We start from the raw sequence: 22,770 nt of genomic DNA on the forward strand, positions 1-22,770 counted from the left end.
TGAATTAATGCAGATCCCAAGAACAAGGGCTTTTGTACCCATGAGCCCAGGAGAAGGAACTTGATAGAGATGCAAACATTGAGAAGGAGAGCTGTGGGACACCTGAAAGAAGAAGAGGGGTTGGGGCTGAGGGCTACCGAGTCCTCTGCAAAGGAGGGATCTGGTTTAAACACTCTGGACTGAAAGTGAGGCTTAGTCTATGCTACAAAGTTAGGTTGACATAATGCAGCTAATGATGATTGTCCTATATTCCCCTTTTACCTTGTTCTGAAACAGAATCCATTCTTTAGGGCATCCACCTTTAGGGGGGTGATATTCTGGCTCATGTTTCTCCAGTAAGGATGCATTAGATTTTTCACATATGAAGGGCAGTTTCAGATTGCAGTTTATTGAATAGTCTGTAGGAAATATAAATAAAGTCATTATCTGCATTATGGTAATGACTATGATGTGCTAGGTACTACCTACACTTGTGGGAAGAGACAGTCCTATGTAACTATAACATACAGCTGCAAATTATGCAAAGTAAAGTATTTTAAAATGACAGTAGAACAAAGCATAAAAAATTAAATGATTGTATGAGAAAATATCGTATTGATAATAAAGGACCAGATTTGATAACCTTACTCACTTTAAGTAGCACCTTACTCTACAAGTGGTATCACTGACTTCAGTGGAGAAGTGTGGAATAAAGTCATATTCACTGTAAGTGTGGGTATCAGAATCTGTCCCACAGGGCTTGATGTAATGCTTGACTTCAATGGGCATTGGGTCAAGCCCATAATACCATAACTTCAAAAATAAGTGGACAAGGTCCCTGTTGAGGAGAATTTACCATCTAACAGAGACCAAAACAGGCTAACATTGGTAAGGAGACCAGCATATAAAGGATTTGTGGAAGAAATGAGCATTAGGGTGGATAGAAAGATGGAGAGGGACGACTATTGGTTGACAAGGGTTCATAAGCTGTTCCAGGTATAGGGTGAAGCTGAGAATAAAAAAATTAAAATTTCAAATACAGTTTAATCAGCACATCAGTTATTTTATTCACCTGTTTCTGTCCAACCATTAGTCAGATTCACATCAGAAGTGCATGGCATGGCAATTTTGTAACCCCCATTTGTCTCAGGCCTGCCTCATGTCCTCAAGACATGCTGCCCCCAGACTCAGCCACTTGGAAGAAATGAAATGCCCCAAAACAATCTAGATCATGATGAAAAAGTAATTTGCTTCTGGATCTTGTATTCAATATTGCATTCTGGACAGAGCTAATATTTTTTATAATAAAGGAACAACCTTACCTCTATACCAGCCCCTCGAAGAAATATACCAACAATCCCTCCAGAATCGATCATGGAAACGTGGAAAAAACTGTAAACTAGATACAAACATTTCAGAGTCAATCCCTGACAAAAAGATGCTCTTTTAGGGGAAAATCCTGGGCATGGCAGCAGAACTAGCATGCCTCTGCTGCTTGGAAGAGAGAAAATGGCAAGGGCTTACACTTATATAGGGGTTGCCTGTGCCCTAATGTGCAGGAGGTTTAGGGAGAGGGCTAGTGTAGGGGAAAGTGGGCGGTAGGGTCAGCAGATCTGTAGTGATTAGTGTAGTCATGGATCTACTGACCAAATCAACCCTGCAGAGAAGGTAAACAACAGGAGCTTTGCCTGCCTACTCAGGCTGTACACTAAGGAACTGTCTAACTGTTTCTTTAGATAAGCTGTTGCCAACAGGAGAGTGGGTTTGTTGGGGGGGGTGGGGAGAAAACCTGGATTTGTGCTGGAAATGGCCCACCTTGATTATCATACACATTGTAAGGAGAGTGATCGCTTTAGATAAGCTATTACCAGCAGGAGAGTGGGGTGGGGGGAGAGAAAACCTTTTGTAGTGATAAACACCCATTTTTTCATGGTTTGTGTGTATAAAAACATCTTCTGTATTTTCTACAGTATGCATCCGATGAAGTGAGCAGTAGCTCATGAAAGCTTATGCTCAAATAAATTGGTTAGTCTCTAAAGTGCCACAAGTCCTCCTTTTCTTTTTGCGAATACAGAATAACACAGCTGTTACTCTGAAACCTGTCTAACTGTCTGTCCCTACTGCAACACCTCCTACATTATCATGCACCGCAAGGATAACAAACTATAGATTCTACATTCTTCTGTTCTAAAAGTATTCTTTTTTAAATGTAGCATTTTGCTACTTACACATCCTAAGATTTTCTTGGACAGGAAGGCCCTGTTCTTTAGCTGCAGCTGATGAGCACACAATGCAACTCAGGAGAATTGTAAAAAGGTTGCTGTAAGACATCTCTGCATTTCCCTGATCCTGGATCAACCCTGTGCCAGGCTATGCCATAAACTAGAAGCAGCCTGAAGGCTGCTCTAAATTACACTGCCTGCCAATGGCACCAAGGACCAGTGATCCCAAAGGCATAAAGAAGCCCGGGGAACTCTCAAGCCAGCCACAGGGAGGAGTGGTGGTGTAGGAGCCTTATCCTGGTTTTACAACATCAAAGGATCCCCTAACCTAGGGTTATCTTCCTGTGGCTGGCCATGGCAGAAAGCAGAGACGAGGACAAAGGATGACTTATCCAATTTCATATGCTCTATATGTAAATATTTTGTTCCTGGTTTTTAACTTACAAGATGAATGTTTTTGGTTTTGTTGTTTTCTTAAATGGAAGAGTAAAATAATGTAAAAACCTCCAATCCTGTTTCAGCACTCAAGTCATTAATGGGCTACATGGGCAGGCTTAAAAATCACAAATAAAAACATCTGAAATAGGAACCGGAAAGTGTTAACTGTTAGAACCAGGGTTCAAGCATTCAGGGCTTCTAATGATACCACTAACATATTAAGTCCATGGCCATTCAAAGACTTATGCCTGTGCAGAAGTCTTTGGGGACAATGTCTGCAAAGCACTTTGAAGATGTGAAGCCTCTATAGGTTGTCCAAGTTTTGGACCCATACAATAGTGTTGGGAGAATAACGGCTTGATAAACAAGGAGCTTGGTGTCTGTTTGAATGTCGTGATCTTCAAAAACCGTGTGCCCTAAACAAGGAAAAGCTACACTGGCTCAGCTCCGGCGATGTTGAATTTCTGCATCAATATCTGCCTTGGATGAAATATGACTTCCAAGGTAGAAAGAAAAGGAGGACTTGTGGCACCTTAGAGACTAACCAATTTATTTGAGCATAAGCTTTCATGAGCTACAGCTCACTTCATCAGATGCATTCAGTGGAAAATACCAAGGTAGAGGAAATGATCGACATTCTCCAGTGCCACTCCATTGATTTTGACAGATGGGGCATGTAATACCTCATTTGGAGAGGGCTGATAGAGCACTTTAGTCTTCTTGATATTAAGAGTGAGACCAAGACATGCATAAGCACTGACAAACACATTCAAGAAAGTTTGAAGATCTTTCTCAGAGTGGGCAAAGATTGCGTTGTCATCAGCATACTGAAGTTCCACAATAGATGTTGCGTAGATCTTTACTCTTGGCTTTCAGCTTGCTTAGCCTGAACAGCTTTCCATCCATTCTGTAAGTGATTTCAATGCCAGCTGTAAACTTCCCAGCAACTAGGTAAAGAATGACAGTGATAAAAACCACAAACATGGTTGGAGAGATGATACAGCCTTGTTTTACTCCTGTTTGTACTTTGAAAGGTTCACTCTTGGGACCAGTGCTGCTCAGAACAGTTGCTTTCATGTTATCATGAAGCAATTTTAGGACACTGATGTATTTATCAGGACATCCAACCTTAGAGAGTACAGTCCAGAGGGCATGGCGATTCACTGAATCAAAGGCTTTAGTTAAATCAATAAAAGCCATGTACAGTGGTTGGTTTTGCTCCCGACACTTTTCTTGCAGCTGCCGTGCTGTGAAGATCATATCCACAGTTCCACGGCATGGTCGGAAACCACTCTGTGACTCCTGTAAAATTTCTTCTGACACGGGCAGAAGGCAAGTTGCAAGGATCTGCGCCAGAACTTTGCATGCAATGGCTAGGAGGGAGATACCACGATAATTTCCACAATTGCTTTATCCCCTTTCTTGAAGTGGGTGACAATCAGGGCATCCCTCATTTCACTGGGTATCTCCTCCTTTATCCAGATTTTAAGGATAAGCAGGTAAAGCTGCTGAATTAACTCTGGTCCACCGCCTTTAAAGATTTCAGCGGGGATCCCATCTAGACCTGCTGCCTTGTTGTTCTTTATCTGCTTGGTGGCATTGTATACCTCATACAAATTAGGAGGGTCTCCGAGCTCATCTTTAAATGGTCATTGAGGGATTTGCTCAAGGACTTCATCTGCAACTATAGAATAACGGATAAGGAGATCTTTACAATGTTCTTTCCAGCGAGAATTGATGGCTTCATTGTCCTTCAGAAGTGTGGTTCCATCCTTAGAGAGAAGAGGATTCATACCAATGGCAAATTGGCCCATAAACAGCCTTGGTGGCACTAAAGAAATCACATTATTGTGGATATCCGCGAGATGTTGGAGTTCTTGCGTTTTCTCAGTCCACCATTTGTTCTTGAGTTCTCTGGTTTTACGTTGGACTTCCGCCTTTGCCTTGGCATGGGCTTCTCTCTTTATATTACAATTTATGTCATTCTGCCAAGCATGAAAAGCCATTCTCTTCTCATTAATGAGTTGCTCAATTTCAGCATCATTCTCATTAAACCAGTCCTGATGTTTTCTGGTTTGGTAGCCTATGGTTTCCTTGAAGGCATTGATGATTACTGCTTTCAAATGGCTCCAGTGTTCCTAAATTTCTTCTGGAAACGCTGATGGGAGCTTTTCTTCTAAGACTGCTTGGAAGTGGTCACGCTAATAGGGTCCTTCAAATCTTGAATCTTCAACTTGTGCCTGACCTGTTTCTTTTGCAGCCTCCACATCGTGGATAGAATAAGGTGATGATCAGTCCAACAGTCATCAGCACTTGTCATTGCTCTTGTGAGAAGTACGTCGCTATGATCTCGGGCACGAACTATAATGTAGTCACGGACATGCCAATGCTTTCACTGTGGATGTCTCCAAGATGTTTTGAACTTTTCCTTTTGTCGGAAGAGTGTGTTCGTAATAATAAGTTCATGTTTAGCACACTTGGTCAGGAGCAGAATTCCATTTGAATTGCTTTTGCCAACTCCTTCTTTCCTGATTGTTCCCTTCCACAGGTCTGCGTCTCGTCCCACACATGCATTGAAATCCCCCAGAAGTATGATCTTGTCTTCTGTAGGGGTCTCTGATAAAATGGTTTCCAACTGAGAATAAAAACCTTCCTTTACATTCTCATCAGCATCTAGTGTTGGTGCATAGGCACTCAAAATAGTTGCCTGTTGATTTTTTGCAAGCCTCAATCGGAGTGTCATAAACTGCTCATTGATGCCAACAGGTACCTCAGAGAGGCACCTTACGAGCTTATTCTTTATAGCAAAGCCCACTACAGGCAATCAGGGTTCATCTATAGATTTCCCCTTCCAGAAATAGGTGTATCCTCCTTTCTCCTCCCTCACCTGTCCTTCATCAGCTCTTCTAGTTTTGGACAAAGCAGCAATATCGATGTCAAACCGACTCAATTAATGAGCAATAATGGTTGTACTTTGCTCTGGTTGGTTGCTGTTTGAGTTGTCCATCAGGGTATGTACGTTCCAAATTCCCAAGTTGAAGAGTTTCTTACATTTTTGACCGCTGGGGTGGTGATCCTGATGGATGCAGCTATCCAGCAAGGAAAAACAGAGGCAAGACTATTTTTAGGGTACCTTTTCTAACACCCTACCCAAGTGGGGTGAGCAGAGTGGATCCTAAAAAGGATTGCTCAGTCGCGAATGCAGCTGCCAAGATATTTGACCCGCCTCAATCCTCAAGCAAGCAAGAAAATTGTATCACACACCCACCGCCTGTGTGTCAGTCTGTAACCAGGAATTTCCTGATTTCACTGTCCTGTTCCCGTCACCACTTGCCGATCGCCACCAGACTTTTGACTTGTGCAAATGTTATTTTTTCCCAAAAACTGGAAGATGTCTGTGCGGGACTTCTTTTAAAGTGGGGACACTGGTGCACGACAGTCACCACACTATCCTTGACAGAAAGAGAACTTGAAACCAATGGCATGGGCACTGTGACGATTGGAGATCCTCTATTTGCTGCAGCCTTCATCCACCTTCGCAGTAGTTGTAACATTACATAATAGTTTCACCTCCATTGTGCAGTTATTCTCCGTCTGTTCTGCTGTTAGGGACTTCTTGGATCCTCATATATGAAGCCTCATATAAGAGCTAAGTGTTATTATTACTGATTTAGGTGTTAGAGATGTTGCTAACCTTTGTAGCGGGAACAGCACTCTGACAATATTCCTGCTTGAATTAGCTGCTAAGTCCTTAGTTCAAGTATTAAGTCTACACATATATTCTGTTGATTATTTATTGTACTCAAGATCCCCAGTATCCTAAATTCTTTACCAAAAGAAATAAAGACTCCGTCAGTGCTCCAGACTTTAAATTTGACCTGGCAAGGAAAAGTGCAGGCCACGTGTAGATAAAAAAAAGGGGAAGACAAGAGAAAGGAAAAAAGAGTCACAATTATCAGATAATGTGGTTTTGTTAACAAGGTCTTTCAAAGAATTATTTATGCTTTTCGTAGATGACCTGTCAGAAGTGAGCTTTGTTAACAACTTGGGATCATTCAATAGTCATTTAAAAAAATCACTTATTTCACTAAATTTTTCTCCATACAAGAAATGTCAACAAAAGTTTATAATAATGTTGCCTGCAAATAGAGTACATACGGTGAATGATGGTTAGTTCCATGATCCATGGATTTCAGCCACCACTTCTGTTCTGCACCTGACAACTGCAAAAATAAAAAAACAAACAAAAAATATAAACAACTAGATTTTACCACCATGTATAATGTAATATCCCAAGATAGACCACTGGCCTTCATCCACCCTCATGGCAAAATTCCTTTTGATGTAAATGGTTTAACAGAAGCAGGACTGGAACTTACAAGTAATATTCTTGTAAATGATTCAAAAATTCAAGTGACTAACTTCTTGGTCTTGGCTATAGACTATGCCCTGGGAATTCTCAAATTCTAGTTCATAAAGGGGGCATTATCAGGTCAGATATTTTAATATCTCAAATCTATTTCTAATAGTTCTTTATTATTAAAACCAATACTACATTCAAATATATTTTCCCACTGCTTATTATATTTTGAATGTTTACATTTCACTCAGTTGGGATCATAAAATCAGGTTAGTCAGTTTCAACATTGGGTTCTCATGTGCTAATACACAGGGGTTCTCCAATTTTTTTCATAGTAGGTCACATCTTAATAGTGATATTAATAACATTTTCACATCTTGTGCATCCTATCCTTCATAAAAGCATGTACCATCTATTCTCCCATTCAAGATCATATAATATCTTTGTGGCAACTACAGCAATTACTTAGATAGAAAAGTAATATAAGATTTTATGTATTTGCAGCTGTCTTTAGTGCGATAAGTTTCTTGACCTTTTTGACAAAGATAATCTTACTGCCTTACGTACTTCATTTTGGGATGGATCTTCTGGCCCAGCCAAGTAGCATTCAGTGCAGTATGAGGGGGAGGAATAAAGGGTGGCTTTAAGACACCCAGAGAACACCCAGAGAAAAGGAGGGGAAAAAAGCAGTGCACTGAGCCTGAGGATCCGGCCCTTAATCTTTTCCTCCCATCTACACAGTTTCTCTCACCTGGAAACAAGGGTGAGAGCTAGCTCTCTGTGGTCCAATAGAAAGTGCTCTTTGGACCATCAAAATCCCCTTGACAAGTAAGGGAACCTCTGTGCCAGCACAATGAAGTAATATTTGCATTGCAAAGAGCACTGAAGAAAATTTAAAATAAAGAATAAAATTGTTTTAATTGAAATGAAAGTACAATACTATAATGAAAACTTTCTTAGGGGCCAGATCATACCCTTAGGATACATGCAGTGATAGAACACCTCTGTGCATAGAGCTATCCTTCCACACATAGAAGGTAAAGAGAACTACTCTCTCTTTCACCCAGGCTGTGAGGAAGCCTTTCTGTAGGTTGGGGGGGGGGGTGGAATGAGGCGGGCTGAATTGATGTGCCTCTTCTCCCACCACTGCACAGAGAAACAGAGCCCCCTCTGCTATGGTAAACATCTTTAAAAGGGGTTCCAGGCAGTATCCCTAACAACTCCAGTGGAGTCACACTGCCAGGCAGAGACCACGCATAACTCTTGATGGTGAGGGGAGGGCACAATTTAAAGGTGTGTGGGGCACATAACTCTTGAAGGTGGGGGGCACATGATCACCCCATGTGTCACCTCTGGGCTGAGGAGCAGCAGCAGAGCCAGGAGCACTAGGGTAATGGTGAGCAAGCACCTCAGGGAGCATCTCATGGTAGCCGGGCTCTGCAGACAGGGGACAGCTCCAGGGTGCACTGCCAGCTGACACCAGGCTCCTTCGGGTGCAGCCCAGGCTGTGCTGCCTGCCCTGCCTGGGGAGCACCCAGCTGTGCAGAGGTGGCGGAGGTGGCCTGACGGAGGTGGCCAGTGCGGAGAGACAGGCGCCCAAGTGGGCTGGGCAACTTCCACCAGCTTCTGATCTGCCAGTTCCTGGCAGGAGGACAGTTTTCAAACTGTGGGGTGTGCCCAGAGTTCAAAACGCTCTGTGCTAAATGGAAGGCAGAAATGGGGGGATGGGGGGGGACATGACCCCATGTGCCCCTGCTCTCACACATCGCCTCTGCTGCCAGAGAACCAGAGCACAGCTGCAAGGTACCCAAAGTTGGTGAAGTCATAGAACCTTCTTGTGGATGACCCTGTGTCTCCAGAAGATCCTCCAAAACCATGTGGACCATGAAGGATCTGCAAAATTGGAGGGTAGGACTCACGAGTTTTTCTTCCTGGGGGCAAATCCCATCTTAATCCTAATGGAACAATTCTAAGGAAACTCCATGAGGGGACCCTGTTAACTTCCAATAAATAAAGAGTGATGTGATGTCTCAATGACACTGAAAAAAGGGAGTAACTGAGGTATGTCACCCTGAAGTCTTTTTTTAAAAATGATTCCCACAGAACAGCTAATTTCCTGATTACATAAACTATACTCTCTGCCCTACAGAGACTGATCACATCTGTCTATTGCTGGTTTTTCATATACTCCTCTCATTCAGATAATGATGTGATGTCCCCGTGTTGGAACACACATATACAAAATGACTATACAGTGTTACACCTCTGGCTGAACCATGAACAATGGAATATTTATGGTAATCTTTTCATAACATCTCCTTGCTGTTTTGGAGCTTGTGTTCTGTTATTAAGATTATTTTAACAGGCTGTTTTACATTTAAATGTTTAAATGCAGTTTTAAAGAAGATTAAAACAAAACTGATTATTTCCTCTTTCAAGTAAACTTTTCCTTTTGCAGGCATTTTAAAAACTATTATGGGTTATATGTCAGTGAAAAATTAAGAGAAAAAACATTAACATTCTTATATTGGAAACACTTGCAACAAAGACAATTTCTGAGGTACAATGTATTTCATTACCTTTTCTATTTTGGTTAGGAGTGCCCTTAGTTTTGTATAAGAGTCCACAGATGCTAAGTCACTATCATTGTTTGCACAGTAGAGAGCAGCTTCTTGGTAGCTCAGGTTTTTATCTGGCACAAACCAAAATTCAGCTCCATCAATAACAAGTGGCGGTCCATGAATTCCATCTACATCTGGGGAAGAAAGCCACACATATACACATGGCATTAATCCTGAAAAATAATTACACTCAGAAAAGGAAAGGGCTGGACAATCTGGGCCTGATGCTGAGAGGAGCTGTATTTACATCTCCCACTGAAATCAATGAGAGCTGAGTGTGTTGGCTGTGTGTCAGCATGATTTTCACTAACATCAGAAAGGATATATACTGAGAAACACTAGACAAAAGTAACTGCAATGTATGCAAAAACTAAATCTGTTTACCTGGTATATACCACTCTGGTGTCTTTGGGGTACTACCTGTTCAGGAGAGAAAGAAACAATCACTGATCTTGCATTCCTGATACACGTACTTCACTGACGTCAATGAAAGCTTTGCATGCATCAGACTTAAAGTTATTTTTTTCTCTTTATTAGAAATGTGTAAGCACCAAAGCTCACACTAATAATAATGCTAATTCTCCCCACACATAGGCACTAAGATTTGGCATTTTCACTGAAAATTTCCAACAAGTCAAGGAAAGTTTTGTGTCTCCAAAAGCTATTTTTCTGACCAACTAAAATAATTACAAGAAGCCAAGCCTACTAGATGCTAAAACTTCTAACTCCTCACAAAAACAAGTGGATCTGTGCAGAACCCACATGCCATCCTTTCTCCACCCTCACCAGAGAATCCCTTTTCTGTGTATTTTGCTACTCTGGAGACCCAAGTCATAAATTTTACAAGGAGATTAGAGGCCAAATTCAAGTCTGGAGGAATTAGCTATCCATGGGATTTTCTTTTGTTTATAAATACTGCTTATACATTTTAAATAAAGCACATAAATGCTGGAACTCCATGATCTATATCTCCTCACCACACTAAGGTATTTACATTCCCCATGGCACGTTTCTCACTCCAAGGGAACTTAAGGGATAGAAGCAAAGTTGGACCATAGAGAAGTGACACAAGGTTCTTCCCCCAGTAATAGTTTATTTGTGAGTGTTTTGTATGTTTACATTTCTATGAACAGAAGCCTATGAGACATGCAAGGGATTTCAGCCCCTTGCCTTGTGTACTGTTATGGCCAGTTGGGTAGAGGATGTGGTAAAGTACTGGTTGCCAAATTTATTGCGCTCATATCCTTCTTTTCACCAAGTACGAAAAAAAAGACACCCAACAACCAAAAATTGTGATCACACAATTTTAGAGAATATAATCCCAGCTGTTACTCATACTTCAACCTTACACTTCCTATATCAAGCACCCTTTCAAGTTGATAATAAACAGCAGTCCCAGTGTGACAGCCTCTCTCTTCCTATATATTTAAAATACACAAAGTTCAAGTCTCGCTCTCACATTCTAAGGACTCCAGGTCTCAAGATTATTGTAATGCCTTCTGAGATGTTTGTTTTAAAGTCAGAGATCCTGGGTTTACTGTTAATGATGACAAAGTGAAAGAAGTAATTGAAGACATTTTAAACAAAAAACAGGTGACAGTTTAGATGAATAAACGGATGTAAATGCAGCTTACCTTTTGTTATCTGGCAAACCCATTCAAGTCTAGCATCACACTGAAAAGGTTTTAAGTAAAAATCCAATTGTCTGTCGTCATGGAAATGAAGTCTCCAAAAATACCTCCGTGGTATTCGAGTGGTCTGCATAAAAGTAGGGGGTTCGGAAACTGTGTTGGTATACTAGATACAAACTTCTGGAGCAATAAAACTGTTTATAAGATACCTTAGATATCCTTGATGACAGTCATCTACCCTGTTGCCGATCCTTTGTAATTTTAACTGAATTTTTAAAAATGATAAAATATAGGTACAGCTTCAAAAATAATCTCTGAACAACTAGAAATTATGAAGCAATCAGTTTAAAATTTATCCATTCACAGAAATCTCTTCTTGCAGCTCACTACAATACTATGTTGGGTTTTTTTTGCAATCCACAGATTTTATCTGTGTTTATCATAGAGTAATATTCACTGCCCCTTAAAGGATTCTCACATCTGCCCTGAAGGGACAATAATCTGAATTGGCCCAGAAACATGATTCTTCTTAGTATAATCAAGATAAAAAAGCTCCATGTCACCTCCTGGTTTCTACAATAAAGATAATGTTGTTTCCTTTAGTCTGACAGCACAGGATCAGATTCTTGTAATTCTGAAAACAACGGTTACAAAAGCCACAATGCCCACTTCACACTTGTTTAGGGATAGTCTCTCTTATCATCCAAAAATGTATTAGCCTAATATTTTAGATGAGAGGTTCTCGGGCGAAGGGCCATGGCTCCTGGAGGTTGCAAATAAGGGCAAGAGGGTAGTGACCACCATCCCCTTCAATGAATACTAAATGAGAAGGGGTTCTGGCTAAATGGGAGGGCACGTCCCACCATGATCCCAAAACAGGAAACCAGGTAATTGTATGGAAAAGGTTGAGAAGTACTGTTTTAGCAGTCATACCATAAGGTTAGAGTTACATAGTAATGAGGCATTTATGAATATAATAGAACCACACCAGTCTGCATTATTGACTGGTAGGCCCATAATTACAGTATTTTGCCAAGTTGCTCTGTATGCTACATATTATGACAGTAGTATTTTAATAAAAGTAAAGAAGTGTTGGTGAAGGAAGCCCTCACTATATGTTGTTAGTAAATATTTACTCAGCAGTGGAGGTAAAACTGCTGTTTTTTGTGAAAATTAGCAGGTTTTTGAATTAACAAAAAGAAAAGTAGCATCTTTCTGATGTATACAGTTATAAATTTACAGCAGCAGACCACGTTTAATGTACAAAAAACTTAAAGGTATAAAGTAAATATACTGTAAATAAAAGTGTCACATAAATATATTTTTATTATTAATTATTATTATTATTATTAAAATCTTGCAACATACCTTTAAAGCAGCACAGTCTCTAATGTCATAGACATCTCTTTGGAAATCATGTGACATAACAGTAGTTTCCTACAGAAAGCGGAGGGATGGTAGAACTGTGATTTATTATTATTTGTATCGAAGTGGTGCCTAGGGGCCCCAGTCATGATTCGTTCCCTTTGTGCTGGGCACTGTCCTAACAGAATAAAAGGCGGTACCTGCCCCAAGCAGCTTTCAATCTATGGCTCTGATTCTGCAAAGATATGTGTACATACAGTACTTAACTTTATACTAGGGCTGTCGATTAATCGCAGTTAATTGACGCGATTAACTCAAAAAAATTAATCACAATTAAAAAAATTAATCACAATTAATCACAGTTTTAATCGCATTGTTAAATAATAGAATACCAATTGAAAATTATTAAATATTTTTGGATTTTTTCTACATTTTCAAATATATTGATTTCAAATACAACACAGAATACAAAGTGTACACTGCTCACTTTATATTATTATTTTTTATTACAAATATTTTCACTGTAAAAATGATAAACATAAGAAATAGTATTTTCCAATTCATCTCATACAAGTACTGTCATGCAATCTCTTTATTGTGAAAGTGCAACTTACAAATGTAGATTTTTTTGTTACATAACTGCACTCAAAACCAAAACAATGCAAAACTTTAGAGCCTACAAGTCCACTCAGTCCTATGTCTCGTTCAACCAGTCACTAAGACAAAAAAGTTGGTTTACATTTATGGGAGATAATGCTGCCCACTTCTTATTTACAATGTCACCAGAAAGTGAGAACAGGCATTCGCATGGCACTTTTGTAGCAAGCATTGCAAGGTATTTATGTGCCAGATATGCTAAACATTCATATGCCCCTTCATGCTTCGGCCACCATTCCAGGGATATGCTTCCATGTTGATGAAGCTAGTTAAAAAAAATAATACGTTAATTAAATTTGTGACTGAACTCCTTGGTGGAGAAATGTAGGTCTCCGGCTCTAGTTTACCTGCATTCTGCCATACATTTTGTGTTATAGTAGTCTCGGATGATGACTCAGCCTGCTGTTCATTTTAAGAACACTTTCACTGCAGATTTGACAAAAACGCAAAGAAGGTACCAATGTGAGATTTCTAAAGATAGCTACAGGACTCAACCCAAGGTTTAAGAATCTGAAGTGCTGTCTAAAATATGAGAGGGACGAGATGTGGAGCATGCTTTCAGAAGTCTTAAAAGAGCAACACTCTGATGTGAAAACCACAGAACCTGAACCACCAAAAAAGAAAATCAACCTTCTGCTAGTGGCATCTGACTCAGATGATGAAAATGAACATGCATTGGTCTGCACTGCTTTGGATTGTTATCAAGCAGAACCCATCACCAGCATGAACGCATGTCCTCTGGAATGGTGGTTGAAGCATGAAGGAATATATGAATCTTTAGCGCATCTGGCATGTAAATATCTTGCGATGCCAGCTACAACATTGCTATGACAACACCTGTTCTCATTTTCTGGTGAAATTTTGAATAAGCATTATCTTCTGCAAATGTAAACAATCTTGTTTGTCTGAGCAATTGGCTGAACAAGAAATAGGACTGAGTAGACTTGTAGGTTCTAAAGTTTGATATTGTTTTATTTTTAATGCAGTTTTTTTTATATAATTCTACATTTGTACATTCAACTTTCATGATAAAGAGATTGCACTACAGTACTTGTATTAGGTTAATTGAAAAATACTATTTCTTTTGTTTTTTACAGTGCAAATATTTGTAATAAAAATAAATATAAAATAAGCACTGTACACTTTGTATTCTGTGTTGTAATTGAAATCAACATATTTGAAAATGTAGAAAACATCCAAAAATATTTAAATAAACGGTATTCTATTATTGTTTAACAGTGTGCTTAATCGCGATTAATTTTTTTAATCACACAATCACAATTAATTTTTAATTGATTGACAGCCCTACTTTATACACATAAACCAACTTGAAAGTGAGACAGACGTTTTCTGGAGAAGTCTGGACAAACCAAGGATATGAGGTTGAGAAACTGAAGTACATGTTGGGAAATAAAGATACCTTGTTCTGCCCAGCAGCATTTGGATCCTTATTACATTTAAATATTTTGACAGAAATACAGTATAAATGCCAATTATTATTTTTGAGATTATTTTTAATTGACAAAGTCTCCTAAGTGCAAAGTTTTACATAAGCGTTTTTCTATATTCTTCACGTGCCATAGAATAAAATTAATCTAAAATATCAGTCACCTGATTATATTTTCAACCCAACCTAAATTCAAACAAATCTTAATATGATAATATTTTCTGGATAAAGATGAATGTAACTTACCGGATTATTATCACTCCACTGCCAGGTTCCTAGAGAATCTGGATTCCTCTTATTGAGTCCCACCCAGACCCATCGGTCATTACTGTAAATATACATAAAAGAGAAACCTCAAAGCGAGTGTATGTTCATTCTAGCACATTAAATAAAAAGACTAATGAGTCATTTTAAAAGCCTTCCTTTAAATACCAAACTTTTGAGACAAGTACAAAAATATGAGTATCGCGTCTAATTCTGCAAACCGTTCACTTTGTCTAGGAAGTCCAGTATGAATTACTAGTATTGTATCCCAGTTTAACCGGCCTCTGATAGTACGTATCAATTAAGGAAACCAATATTAATTTGGAGTCCCGTTACCTGGGATAGAGGATTTCCAGCTCTAATATTTAAAGCAAAAGTAGCATAGATGAAACAAGCTAAGAGAAAGGGATTTGTGTTTTCTCTCTTCTCTTAAGTTCTGATTCAGCAAAGCACTTAGGCACATGTTTACTCCCCACCAACTTCAATGAACTTACAAATGCAGGGCTGTCTTTTTTATTTTTGTTTTTCGTTTTTTAGGAGTGAGGTAATTAAAACTTAAAATTCTCAGCTCCATTTCAAGAGAAAGGTTGTCACTATAAAAGGGGATTTCAATGCATATACTCAAAACTGCAGTAATACCGTAGGCCTCTTTACTATTGATTAGGACTTTAAGGGCACTGTGACAGAATGGGAAATATCTGGGTCAGACTGTGAACTCCATTTGTATTGTAAGCTCCATTTTGGTTTAGGACATCCATTTTGTTCTATGTGCTGAACGCATGTCCAGCCTTGCCAAAGCAAGGTTATGAAGTGTTCTCGTCAGTTACGCTGCCTAGGGAACAGCACTTGATACCTTGATGACTTCTCAGAGATCATCCTTCAACAAGACAACAACCTAGGGCCACCGACTCTGATTGTCTCTAAACTACCAGTCCATTCCCATGAAAAAATGGATGATTTACACAGACCCTGGAGGGGGAAAAAGGGAAAAGCATCACAGTACAGCACATGGCAAAAAGGAAGCGAGACTGTATTTAAGGAGTGCTTTTCTGGGAAAGGATCTGTCCATCGCCACATGCGAAAAGACTGGATTGGAGAGAGAGAGAGAGGAGGCAGGAGGGACTCTGCCTAGCCTGAAATGTTGACTAGACCATGGACTTACAGAAGAGATGAGCTCAAACTAGGCAAGGGAGCATCTCAGGACTTTTTAAAAATTTATTTGCAAAGATCTGTATCTCTTGAGTGCTTTTTAAGAGGAAAGTGATTGCGACTAAGAAATTATTTTGCTACGCCTGTGTTCCTTGCCTTACTGGCCTTGAAGGGGTTAATGTAGAAGCCAGAGTGCCCACAGCCGAGGTGGAACTCTCAGGGAGCAGAAGTAAACAGCTGGGGTTGGGAGATCTGAGGCACTGACTCCAGCGTCTGGGATGGCTGGATTGCTGAGTCCCATGTCCCAAGGAAGGGCTCAGACAAGAGGTATGAGTCTGAGAGTGTGCTCTAGAGACCCAGAGCTAGAAGCAGTGACTCAGCTCAGAAACATGTGGGACCTAGGCTAGAATTTGAGTCCATTTAAAATAGACTGGTGACTGTCTAGAAAAGAAGTGGGACAACCTGTAACAGGAATAACTAATTCGAATATAGTAAAGATACTAATTTCCAAGACCATCCATTTCTATTTGTCCTCCAATTCTTTTTACGGAAATTCTTGATCATATTTTTATTTAATTTATAGACATACACCAAATCCTGTGTTGACTTACAATCCATGTAGCCTACTGAAGTCAGTGAGGGCACTTTGGGTGTTAAACCATCACAGATTCTGGCCTATAGATGCAGGTATTGTACAGAATGAGAGATTTTAAAATTCTACATTCTAGATCATCATTTAGGGCCAAATCTTGGCTCTTATTCCAGTGACCAGATCTTCTGGGTTTAAGTCTGCTTTGCCCTAGAGGAAATGGCACTTAATGCCCTGGAGAAGGAGAGCCAGCAATTCCACATAGATAGGGCTGATCCAAAATTCTCTGAAGTCAGTGGGAAGACTCCTATTGACTTCAGATCCAAAAGAGGTATTACTCATTTTGTTTACTGGGATTTTGATTACTAGGATAGATGTTTTACTTAAAAAATAATCCTTTCATGGCAAACATTTTGCAATTAACCTTCTTCATATACCAGTGGAATATAAACTTACCATGTTCAATATTTTCTGCTCTTCTATAGTGATCGGAATGAAATTTGTACAAGCATAGACTCTAAAGAACTTAGAATGCCCTGTGTCAGTCCCCAGCAAACCACTCAGAAACAGGTATTTACATTTATCTAACAGCTGAATTGCTTCTGACATTCTGCTTTCAGGATTTTGTTCTTCTACAATTGTCCATCCCTGCACAGTTAATCAAGCACCGCTTAACTCTCTCTCTCTGAGACACAACCCAAAGCTGAGAGTGGCATAAGGAATCACCACAGACACACATACCGACTAATGACCCTAAAACACTTATTTCAGAAGGATTTGCAATAATTACTTGAGGGAACAGAGCAATTTTCAAAATCTTTCAGCTTTGATGCTACCACCTATTTCTTAAACAGATGTCAGGTCAAGAGTTTCCCCGCTTTATTTCCCAATTTGTAATAAAGACTTTTATTGATTATGTAATAAAGACTTTTCAGCTGATGTGGCACTTATAATATTAATTCATAGTTTGGCTTCTTTGTGAGAGTTCAAACATGATCATGAGACTTATTCAGCAATTGATCCACTATTTTTGATAGCACTCAGGCTCAAGTAAAGCCTTTTAGTACTCTAAGTTGAGTGCACTCGCACTTCACTATGAAGTAAATTTAGAAGGCATCCCATGCCAAAGTAACACTGGAATACAGCGGTTAATTAAGACTCCATCTGCACTGCAACTATGATAGCATCAGGGAACCTTGTTATAACACTGTAGTTCCCTGCTCCAGTTACAACATAGTTAAAAGTTGTATTGTAGATTGCACCTAAATATGTTCTAGTTTAAATCCTTGAGTAGTCTAGGTTTTGGGGTGGTTACAGTTAGATCATCACATAGTGTTGTACCACAGATGGAACCTAAAATGGATTCAATCTATGCTTTACCATGGACTCAAATTTGATTGAGTTTTAAGGATTGTAAATTTCCATCATCTGCTGTTTCCGTGCTGAAGGCTTTCCATTCAGATGAGGAGTACTCACACAGAATTAGAACTTGGTAAACGCTACGAAGTGTGGTATGGTCTTTTTTACTACTTGATGTAAATACTATATGGATCACTGACAATACTGCAACAGAGGTAGGCATTTTACACTTTTCAAAGATTGTTCTGAAAGGAAAAAAATTGTAACTCAGGAAATAAAAGTTCAAAATGCTTGAAAAGGGATTTTTTGTCCCTTAATCTTAGCCATATGTCAGCTCAGACACAGGATTCAAAGCATGAGTGATGTCACCTGTTAATTTAACCTATAACATAAGCTAGAAATTAAAAGAGAGGGAAAAACTAACAAAAATGGCTATGGCCCTTTTGGGCCAGAGCCACAACTCTGTTACCTGAAAAAGTTTATGATCAGTTCTTAAAAGTTATTTCAGAACATGGTGACTTCCTCGGTTTAGATGGGGACTAATGGTACTACCTGGAAACTGTGGGTGTGTTTTGAGGTCTAGAGGCTCATATTTGGGTAGAAGTCTGGGAACACCTCATTTGGATGTATCTCTTCTCTTCCTGGGTGGAACGGTGCCAAAGGGGAAGGCAGAATCTAGTCCTTAGCCTCCATCATTCCACTGCATGGGTGCGTGCTCAAGCAGGGCTGGTGATAATGCTGATCAGCTAGGGGCCAAGGCTACCCTTTCTTACAAGACATTCTGAAATCTATGGGAACAACAGAGACCCATTCCTCAGATCTCAGCCTATCCCTGCTCCTCCTTCCAAGGCCTCCTGAAACAACATAAGCATGGCTTTTGTCTATACCTTGCTGCCATCACCCAATAGTGCTCTTCCCAAAGTGTGGAAAAGCTGTCTCAGGGGAGTTAATGTCCTCAGGCCAGCAGCAAGTTATGATGATTTTTGTACTTTAACTTATGTTGCCTGAAAAGTGCACATGCTGTGTTAGTGGATGTTTGAATCTTCCCCTGACCATGCCCTGAGCTCTGTGGAGCCCTTCTTTGACACAAAGTACAGAAGTAGAATTATAGAGGAAGAATACCACAGGTAGCTGGTCTTCCTCTCACACCCTACCATAGCTGAAAGTACCACACAACACTTGGGAGGTGGATGTTTAATACAATTGTATTGCTCTGGTAAAGTCATTTATTTTGCTCGATATTTTGATTGCTATGGAAAATAAAATATTGAAACTGAAACCAATCAATATTGGCCCATAGAAGTAATCTTGTATTCCTTGATGAACTGATTCAGGAATAATTTTTTCAAATATAAAATCCTGGAATGTGGGAAGTTTGATAAAAACTGCTAGAGCTGAGTGAATAACTGATTTTTTGGTTTGGTGGCCAAAAATGGATTTTTTTTGTTTTTTCTCACTGAGACAAAAAAAACTGACAAAAAATTGTTTAGGTCAAACAAGTCAACATGGTCTAAACAAAATTAGTTCTTAATTGAAATGTCAACCTAGTCTGTTTACAAAAATGTCAAAATGAGCTGTTTTGATTTTTTTAAAATAATGAATCCTCATTTTTTATTCATCCAAAAGTGCATTTTTCAGCAAATTCATTATTTGCCAGAAATATTGCCCAGTTTTACCACTAATCTTAAGAATTGTTTTGAAAAATGTACACCCTGCTGACACTGGCTGGCATCACCATGTAACGTGAAAATTTTTTTAAGATCCATTTAAAAAATCTGTTTTAGAACATAGGAACAGGGTCCTTATAGTTGATCTAGTCAATATCTCTTGAACTAGTTCAGTTGTTTCTTGCAAACCCACGTACATATTAATAGAACTTTCCAGATTCAAATCAAATGATGAAGCAGATTTGTGTACATAGTACACGTGAAGGCAAACTGGGAGCAGTAAATTGGTTCCTTTCCAATTGGCACAGCATTTTTAAATTACGAGACGTAACAAAACCCAAACTGCCACTCCCTATAACACCTCCAGAACTCCACTTCATTGCTAAGAATAAAACTGAAAAAACACACACACACACAATACTTTCATTCCTTTGAAATTTGCTCAACTGGATCTGCTACACCCATACTTCAAACTAGCTACCACATTCCTGGTACAGCAAAGAAACTTTAGTCCTTATTTCATTCAGGCAGGAAAAGGGTGGCATGCTGTACTTTACTTTCAACTAACAGACACTTGACATAATCAGAACACTTCTGCGTCTTCTTTGCCTCCAAGGTAAAAATCTAAGAAAACAGCAAATTGGACTAAGTTAGCTACTCTCTCTCTCTGTTGCCAAATGGAGAAGAAAACTATCTTTTGCTCACATTTGAAAACAAACACCTAACAATGAGTCATAGGAGGAAACAGTGACGGAAGATTCAGAGGTGCTGCTTCTTCCGTGAGCTAAAATTAGTCTACTGTGTTACCAGTTTTGGGCAGAGAATGTGACTAAATAAATCCAGGGAAGACATTCCATAAACTGTGCAGTACTGCACCCTGACAATCATCTAGGGTTTTGTCGTTGAAACAACTTGCTGTTTGTTTTCTATTCTCATTTCCCCAAATATCTTATCTTGTTTTAAGAGAGGCTACATATCTCCCCGATCTCTGAAATCACTAGCTCTACATAATTAAAAAATGCAAAGCACAGTGTAAACTAATAGTACTGTGTAAATGTATTTAAAGAATAATAATTTTAATGTGCCAGGCTCTGGAGGCAATATTAACCATGTAACATCTCTTTAGTGGAAGTTAATGATCTCAAGACATGAGTGATTCACTCCTGCACTCTCACCAACATTCTCTCCATGTTTGGGCTATTGTTGTGTGCATTCTGTTATTGCTGCTTTGTTTGATTACACAGTCAGTTTATACTGTGCTTACTGTATTAGGGCCAATTTAAATTCCACTGTGGTCAAGTAAAAGACCCTAAATGACATCCAAGACAGGAGTAATCAAATACCTTAAATCACGAAAGAGCATTTTAAGCAGTATTGTACCATTGGATACGACAGCTGTCAAGGCATGACTGGGACTACGGAATGAAAGACTACATGCAGACAGATGCATTGAAATAGATCTGGAACCCCACGAAGACCTTCCTGGAGGAGCCGATACAGACTGGTCAATGTGGAGATGCCTGAACCACCTGAGCATACAGACTGGCGGATCAAAGACTAATGTGCTCAAATGGGGCTAATCTAATTACACAAATATATGCAGTGAGATGAGGTGCAGACCATGAAGCACCTGCTCATTTGCCAACTATTTGGGGAGATCTGTATAAAGGAGGACCTCGCTGCAGTGATGGAAAGAGCCATTGCTTGTGCACGGTTCTGGAAAAACATCTAGTTTGCGACAAGGATACGAGGAGGAAGAGGAGGAAATGCATCCAGCCCTTACTCTGTTGAGCTACATTTGAGATTCCTTACATATGACATATGCAGTATCTAGCATTATAACATTTCCAGAATCTTTAGAAATTGTAAATCTTCATCTCCTGACTCCTAACAAAATAAACATGGCCATTAGTTGTAATTAATATTGGATAGGTACTGGCAAGCTCAGTGGGGAAACAAAATATAATGATTCCTTAAACATATTTCATAGTGAATTGGGTATAGAGAAACAAAACTTATATTTGCAACATGACAAAGTAAAATTAGAATAGATTTACTACATCTACATTCAACAAAGTTGCATAGTATATTTTATATGAGGGACATTAGTAAGTCACTTTAATAAAGAAGTTACAAGTGCCTTTTTCTGGGCTGTTCAATCTATGTATAGAGTATGTGGGTTTGTTGTTGTCTTGTATTAGTGTAAACAATGGCTGGGTCCTTTTCATAATTTGTGGATTTCCAAACAAAACAAATTGGATATTCAGTTATGCCAATCTTCAGCCACTGACTTTCAATTTTTAAAATGTACTACAAGAGACTGTACATTGGGAGCTATTAAATGCTCTTGCTTTTGTTTGTGGATAAAAATGTAAAGTTAAGTGATGCTGGCTGCAACAACAAATTCAAGCTGGCAAGGGTTCTGCAAGGCTAAACTGTCAATCAAAAACCTTATTACACATAGATCTGACATCATACCCACGCATAATAAGGCTTTTCAGAGACAGCTTCTTTGACAAAAATCCAAGACTCACAATTTATGTAACATTTAATTTCTTGATATCAGAGAACTCAATGCACTCATCTAATGTCTATACAGTGTATCCCAGTTATGCCAAATGGATTCTGTGCCAAACAGATTGTAGATAGCACATTATTCATTGATTAAATTAATTAAAAACAGAACTTTTATTTAGGCAGAGCATCTTGTGCACAAAAATAAAGCTCACTTTAAAATATTTAATAACCAGCCATTCCTAGAGTAAGTTTTTTCTTCAAGTCAACTGGAATACAGCAATCAAGAACAGACAGCAACTGTCATTATGCCAAAATTCAGCAGAAAGAAGCAATCATTTTACTATAACAATGTAGATTTAAAGTCTTTGAAAAGAGAAGATGGAAAGCAAACATCTCTGCTTTGCCTCATTATTCCTGTAGCACCCAGAAAACTTTGGCCAACTTGTGTTCCCTTTATACTCTCCAGAGAAACGGTATTATGTTCAGCAGATTGATGGTCATGGGC

At 39.2% G+C, this 22,770-nt stretch overlaps 1 protein-coding gene across 1 annotated transcript in view; it reads right to left on the bottom strand.

Moving 5' to 3' along the window:
- Nucleotides 1-22,770, bottom strand: part of LY75 (lymphocyte antigen 75) — an 82,762-nt gene that overhangs the window by 36,696 nt on the left and 23,296 nt on the right. Inside the window, exons 14-21 of the mRNA XM_073305589.1 lie at nucleotides 14,967-15,048; nucleotides 12,620-12,688; nucleotides 11,255-11,378; nucleotides 10,005-10,040; nucleotides 9,579-9,754; nucleotides 6,798-6,862; nucleotides 1,302-1,378; nucleotides 262-398 (exon numbers count right to left, since the gene is read on the bottom strand). Coding sequence (XP_073161690.1) covers nucleotides 262-398; nucleotides 1,302-1,378; nucleotides 6,798-6,862; nucleotides 9,579-9,754; nucleotides 10,005-10,040; nucleotides 11,255-11,378; nucleotides 12,620-12,688; nucleotides 14,967-15,048 — 766 coding nt within the window. The remainder of the gene's footprint in view (nucleotides 1-261; nucleotides 399-1,301; nucleotides 1,379-6,797; nucleotides 6,863-9,578; nucleotides 9,755-10,004; nucleotides 10,041-11,254; nucleotides 11,379-12,619; nucleotides 12,689-14,966; nucleotides 15,049-22,770) is intronic.

Source organism: Lepidochelys kempii, chromosome 11 (genome assembly GCF_965140265.1).
Source record: "Lepidochelys kempii isolate rLepKem1 chromosome 11, rLepKem1.hap2, whole genome shotgun sequence".
Lineage (NCBI taxonomy): Eukaryota > Metazoa > Chordata > Testudines > Cheloniidae > Lepidochelys > Lepidochelys kempii.